Raw genomic sequence first — 6008 nt, 5'->3', positions numbered from 1 at the left:
ATAATAAACAACGCTTTCACAAATATTACATCATGTTCAATGATACAATAGATTCATTACAATTATTTTTCTTGATTTATGAACTTTTCTTGTAACATGTCCCTGATGTGTTTTGCCATTTGACTTCAGGACTTTGAGAGTCTCAACAATGGAAAAAATACAATACAATACAAAACAAAAAAATTTAATCATTCATATTACGTCTACATTCATTTTATTGTTACTGGCTTTAGTATTTTTCAAGCTGGAACTAGAATGCACAATAATCCAATGGGCATGTAGTATTGTAGGAAGGTCTGTCTAATAAGGGGTGAAGACCGGTGTTTTTTCCATTTGGCTATTTTGTATGGCAAAGTGAGCTTCATTTTGCATAATGTACTTTGATCCACTTGGTGGAAGATCATTTTGTTTGAGCCTAGTAAATGAATCTCATATTTTGCATGCAGGTGAATCACACTCAATCATTATCCATGCTATGTGTGTTTTACGTTACCAGTACACAGCTGGGGATGGGTAGGTAATAGGATAGGGCTCGGAGTTCCGAAGGAAATGAATCCTCAACTGGGGATTGGATGTAGCTTTAGGTAAAATGGAAAGAATAATTTTAAAGCAAGGCAATTGACCATGTTTAACTGAAACTTTTTTTGGTTGCTTTAGCTGTAATGGAGGATATCCATCAGGAGCCTGGAAATACTGGACTGAGAAGGGTCTTGTGTCCGGAGGATTGTTTAACTCCCATATTGGTGAGTGTTTTGCCTTCTATGTTCCTCAGTCTGATGGCAGCTAATATAAAAATTCCCTAACATGAAATTTCTATTGCCCTCCTCTCCAGGTTGTAGGCCATACTCCATTCCTCCATGTGAGCACCATGTCAATGGCTCCCGCCCATCTTGTAAGGGAGAGGAAGGAGACACTCCAAAGTGTGTGAAGAAGTGTGAGGATGGCTATGGACCAGACTACGGCTCTGATAAACACTTTGGTAAGTGAATTGCCTTTGGGATACGGAGTGCACATCTGATCTTGGATATAATTGCTTTTATTATCATCAAATGGAAGTCTGGCTTGCAGCTTGAATTTGTGAGCATTTGAGGGTTTTAATGGAATTCCTGAGTTTTCCCAAATGCCTTTTACATGTGCTTTGCCCAAGGGTTACAGGTTTTTCACCTTCCCAAGCATGCATGTATTCTTTTCATTGATCCACTGGCAATCTGTTCAGTTTCTGGGAGCAAAAGAAATATCTAAACGTCATTGTATTGAAGATATATGACCTAATGTGATTGTTTGCCCTCATATGACTGCTAGGCTAGAGTCCACTGCCCAGGGTAATCCCAGACAATGATGTTACAGATGTTTCAATTCTTCCAGTGAGGTAGCACAGAAAGGAGACGTGCTGCAGGGGCAGAAATAAAGTGAACCTGTTTTGCCTTGCATGCATTGCTTGGCATAAAATCGAAAGCTTTGCTGATGCTCTTTCCTATATTATGAATTGGTACTTTATTACATGGGTAGATGGCAAAATGGGCAAGATTATTCTATGGCCTCCTATGGGGTTGCTGTTCAATACTACTGGAGGACAAGTGGATGGAATACTCCCACCTGCTTTGCTTCAGATCCTCCTTCCCTGGTTCTTTAGGACATTGTCCAGTTCCCCACAGACACTATACTTGGTATATGCAGTGGTTGTTCAAATATTTCCCAACTCTTTATTTCTTTTTTTTTTTTTTTTTCTAGGCACTGACTCCTACACAGTCTCCAACAGCCAGTATGAGATCATGGCCGAGATATACAAGAATGGCCCAGTGGAGGGAGCGTTCACTGTGTATGAAGACTTTCCTAACTACAAATCTGGTAAGAACCTGAACTTCATGACTACAGTAAATTGTATTTTGTGAGGTGTCTAAGGCCGACTTTTATTTATAGTATCCTGTACTTTGACAAGTACAAGTGTGAGATCCTGAAGCTTCGATGGCAAAAAAATATTTGTTCTAAACCTAGAAACGTATGGGAACAGAGCCTTTGAAATGTTTTATTTTTTTTTTTATTTTTTTTTTTTGAGGGATATAGATTGCTTCTTAGGAATATGGAGGCAATTATTCTTGGCTTCTGCAAATGCTAGATCCAGATTTTGACTGTTTTCCCCTTTCCTAGGTGTCTACCAACATGTAACTGGAGAAGAAATTGGTGGCCATGCTATTAAAGTCCTTGGTTGGGGAGTGGAAAATGGAACTCCATACTGGTTGTGTGCAAACTCCTGGAACACAGACTGGGGTGATAATGGTAAGAACATTAAGACAAATGGAGAACATCATTTTAGTTATTGAGGTGAAGCCACAGACAACACAAGTGACTACAGATTGTAATACAACCTCACCCAGTAGTATATCCTTCTAGCCTGCTAGACCATTACATTGCAAATGATATCTCAATTTCTCTTACAAAAATAAACATTTTCTGACCTTTGGATTTGTAGGGTAACCCTTTCTCCAAAGGTCTCCCTGGCTTCATAGTTTTTGCAGCCTGGAAGTTGCCAATCAAAGCTCCCATGGCCAGTTTGACCCATAGGCCAGCAAAAGTAGAGTTCCTGAAACAAAGCAAGTTCCAGGGAAAAATTAATTTCATATATAAAATGTATTTTTGTCTTACCTTAACAGGCTACTTCAAGATTCTCCGTGGACAGGATCATTGTGGAATAGAATCTGAAATCGTTGCTGGAATCCCCAAAGATTAATCCCATATCAACTTGCTCTTTGTTGGCTCTCCAAGGCTAGGTTTTATCTTTCTCCCAAATTTTTAGCAAAAACCACTTTCTTTTGTGTATTGCATCCTATGAATGGACTGCTTTTTATCTGAATGCACATAATGAGATATTATGGCTCTGTGTAATTTTATAGCTTTGAATAATTGTGCAGGCGAGAGATTCTTACTCGGCTATCTCCTTGCCAAACAAGAGATGCCAACTTGGTCAGTGCCAGGTTTCAGGGTTCTAGCATACTGGCAAACCATGTAACCTTTATGTACAGTGCTGCTCTAAACTTGTGAATTTTGCACTGCAACTTTTTTTTTATATTGGAATCCTATGTTCGCCCCTCTACTCACATTCCCAAAGAAATTAAAGTCAAATATCTCCTTCCCCCCCCTTCCAACAAGTTATTTTATGATAGGTCTGTGAGATAATCAGCTTTGTAAATTTTGTCCTTAGGTGTTTTTGCTTAGTTATGGCTCATGTTCCAAGTAGTAGATGGCCAGGTTATGATTGAAGCCATGAAAACAGATTGCCGGTAAAATAAACCCCATAGCAGGGTCATGCCATGGTGGGAGTTCAACCAATAGTCTTGGGTTATAGTCTTTGGCTATGGAATTCCCAACAGTATGTGCAAAGCTGATTATGTCAACAGCTTATGTTGGTATAAATGTTCTATAGGAAGGCAAGAAGCCAAAACAGGATATGGCTGGTGGATGCTACATAAAGTCATAACAATGTAGAATCTGCTCAACGTCCTGCAGCTGCCTATTGTGTGCTCTAGTTCTGCCTTTACTACAGTTTAATGAATATCATGATTGTATTCTACAGTAGACCAGATTATCGGGGTGGGTTTTAATTTGTTTTTTAATCAAAAATGTAACATTTGTTTGCCAATAAAATGCCTTGTCTTCCTTTTATATTACGTGTTTGTCTTCTTGATGGGTATAATACGTCACAATAACTTATTTCATAAGACCCAGCTGGCCTCTTATATAAAACTAAAAGCAAGACTCTTACAATAGAATCTGTGTTCCAAGGTCTCTCCAGCCTGGGTCTCCTTCACTTTGGTGTTCATCATTCCCAGCAATCATTTCCAGGGATTAGTCCCTTTGCCTCCATTGCATTCTGTGGTTCCTTTCATCCACCCCAATATCACTACAGGCCTTGCCCATGATTAAGGGTCCAAACAAAGTGTGCAGGCATCAAACAAAACTGCTCCTCCACGATTAATATATTCCAGTTCTACAGCTTCTATCTGTTCCTTAGTGTTGATGTATCTGGTGCTTTTGTTCGTCTTGATTTTGTGTTTTGATTGCTAAATTCAGAAGGGATCCAGACTACATGTCTCTTCCTGTATAATCCTATGTTTGGCTTTACTGTTGATGTTCAATAGTTTGTTTTTGTAGCCTTTTTCTTCATACTAGCCTCTAAATGGGTTAACCTTAACATCCACTGATGTATATTGGATACAGTGGGGGAAGATCTGAAACTTGTCATAGATTTCTGGATGTGTTCTCCAGCATGGAGATCATTATTTCCTGTCCTAGGCGCACAATTGGAATCTTGAGCCCATCCCCAAACTGGGGGGTTTACAGGTGAGAACAATCTTCAGATACAGGTACCCATAGGCAAATATCATTGCATACTAAAACTCTTCCAAAAATTATGGATGTCACTGGATTTCTCCTCCATTGTTTTCCTACCAACAATGGCCATCAAGGAATGGTTTCTGTACTCTGTAAAATACATCAACCCTTTGTGACCAGTGATCACTGATACCTAGATAAGATCAATTTAACAGCATTGCTTAACATGACTTATTCATGTAGCATATTTTTGAATGCAAGACTTATTAAAACAGGTGCTCAGATAAGGGTTTATTGTCTTTTTAATTTGGCTCTTACAGGTACATTATGAAATTAATGGCACTGCAACATGAAGATGGCTGCAAGGTTGATTTAAGAAAACTGAAATTTTGTTCACTTTTGTACACCCAGCATTGGGCTTAAGTAAAAATGTAACTATAGATAAAAACAATATGATAAAGTCTTCACTAGCATTTACATCTTCTACAAAAGAAGAAAATGAAGTACTGGTAAACTGAAATATACTATTTTCTGGGTTTAGATAAGCTTTGATGTAACGGGGTGAGCTGGAAAGGTTAATATGGCTGCACTCTCCCCTCGTTTTAAAGTAAATATTTTGTTTGAAGAACTTTATGGCAAACCTGTGCTTTTCAGTCCACAACAAAACCTCCTTTGCAGCCTATACTTTCAATTTGTCACTCCAACTTTCCATTCACTGGTTCGGAGTATATGAAGGAACTTGGGATTCCATCTCAGAGACTGAGTTCGTCAAGCACCAGTCACATGCAGAACATCCATAACTTTTTTTTTTTTTTTTTTTTTTAAGCTACAATTCACTTTTGCTACTTCAGGTGGCCTAAGAGTGTGACGGGCAAGGCAAAGAGAAAGTTGACTTAAACTTGAATCTGACCTGAATGGACAAAATATGGGTAAGCTAGATTTAGGTGACAGGAAATATACTTTTCTGCAAGTGCTAGGATCACAACTGCACTGGTACCATCAAATGGGTTCCAGATCAACAATCCATTATGATCTTGAAGGAATTGCTCCAGGTCGCTGGCCCATATGGACCTGCACTGTGCTCAGGTACTGCTAGAGCTTGTAGCAGGAGAGATACATGATGGTTAAACTATGCTTTGATATCAAGGAACCACATTTAATTTCCTGATGGTAGCCAGAATAGTTTGTGTTTGATCAGACAATGGTTTGCTGAGGGAATCTTCCAACAAATCGGCAGAACGTAAAAAGAAAAAAAAAGTATTTAAACAGACCAGTAATACTTTAGTAAAGAAAAATGCCAAACAAAGCTGGAACTGAAAAAGCAAGTTATTAAGGTTTCTGTAAATGAATAAATTATATATACCCAACTACATGTGTGCAGGCTAAATAAAAGGAAAAAACAAAGTGTTGTTTTTTTACAGCCTTCATATTTGTAGTATCTATTATCAGAGTCACAGCCTGGCCCTTCTGGGTCTTCACCGCTCCTTTAAACTTTTGTTGGTTGTTGTAGCAGGCAACCAATGTAGCAATAGCCATCATCTAAACACATGCAAAAGTTATGGCCAAACAATAATATAGTAATACACAAATAAATGGGAAGCTGCACCCCCAGAGGTCAGCAAACAAAAAATTAAAACATTTACCTGGATTTGTAATAACTTCCAAAATAATTTTATTTC

At 38.4% G+C, this 6008-nt stretch overlaps 1 protein-coding gene across 1 annotated transcript in view; it reads left to right on the top strand.

Annotated features, from left to right (window-relative positions):
* The window catches only part of CTSB (cathepsin B), a 15254-nt gene extending 11594 nt beyond the window's left edge, over window positions 1-3660 (top strand). The window contains exons 6-10 of the mRNA XM_072407359.1: window positions 658-743; window positions 833-979; window positions 1732-1848; window positions 2149-2277; window positions 2652-3660. Of these exons, the coding sequence (XP_072263460.1) occupies window positions 658-743; window positions 833-979; window positions 1732-1848; window positions 2149-2277; window positions 2652-2728 (556 nt within the window). The 3' untranslated portion in view covers window positions 2729-3660. The remainder of the gene's footprint in view (window positions 1-657; window positions 744-832; window positions 980-1731; window positions 1849-2148; window positions 2278-2651) is intronic.
* The last annotated feature ends 2348 nt before the right edge of the window (window positions 3661-6008 follow it).

This window comes from Pyxicephalus adspersus, chromosome 4 (assembly GCF_032062135.1).
Source record: "Pyxicephalus adspersus chromosome 4, UCB_Pads_2.0, whole genome shotgun sequence".
Taxonomy (NCBI): domain Eukaryota; kingdom Metazoa; phylum Chordata; class Amphibia; order Anura; family Pyxicephalidae; genus Pyxicephalus; species Pyxicephalus adspersus.
This window is presented reverse-complemented; position numbering and strand designations above follow the sequence as displayed.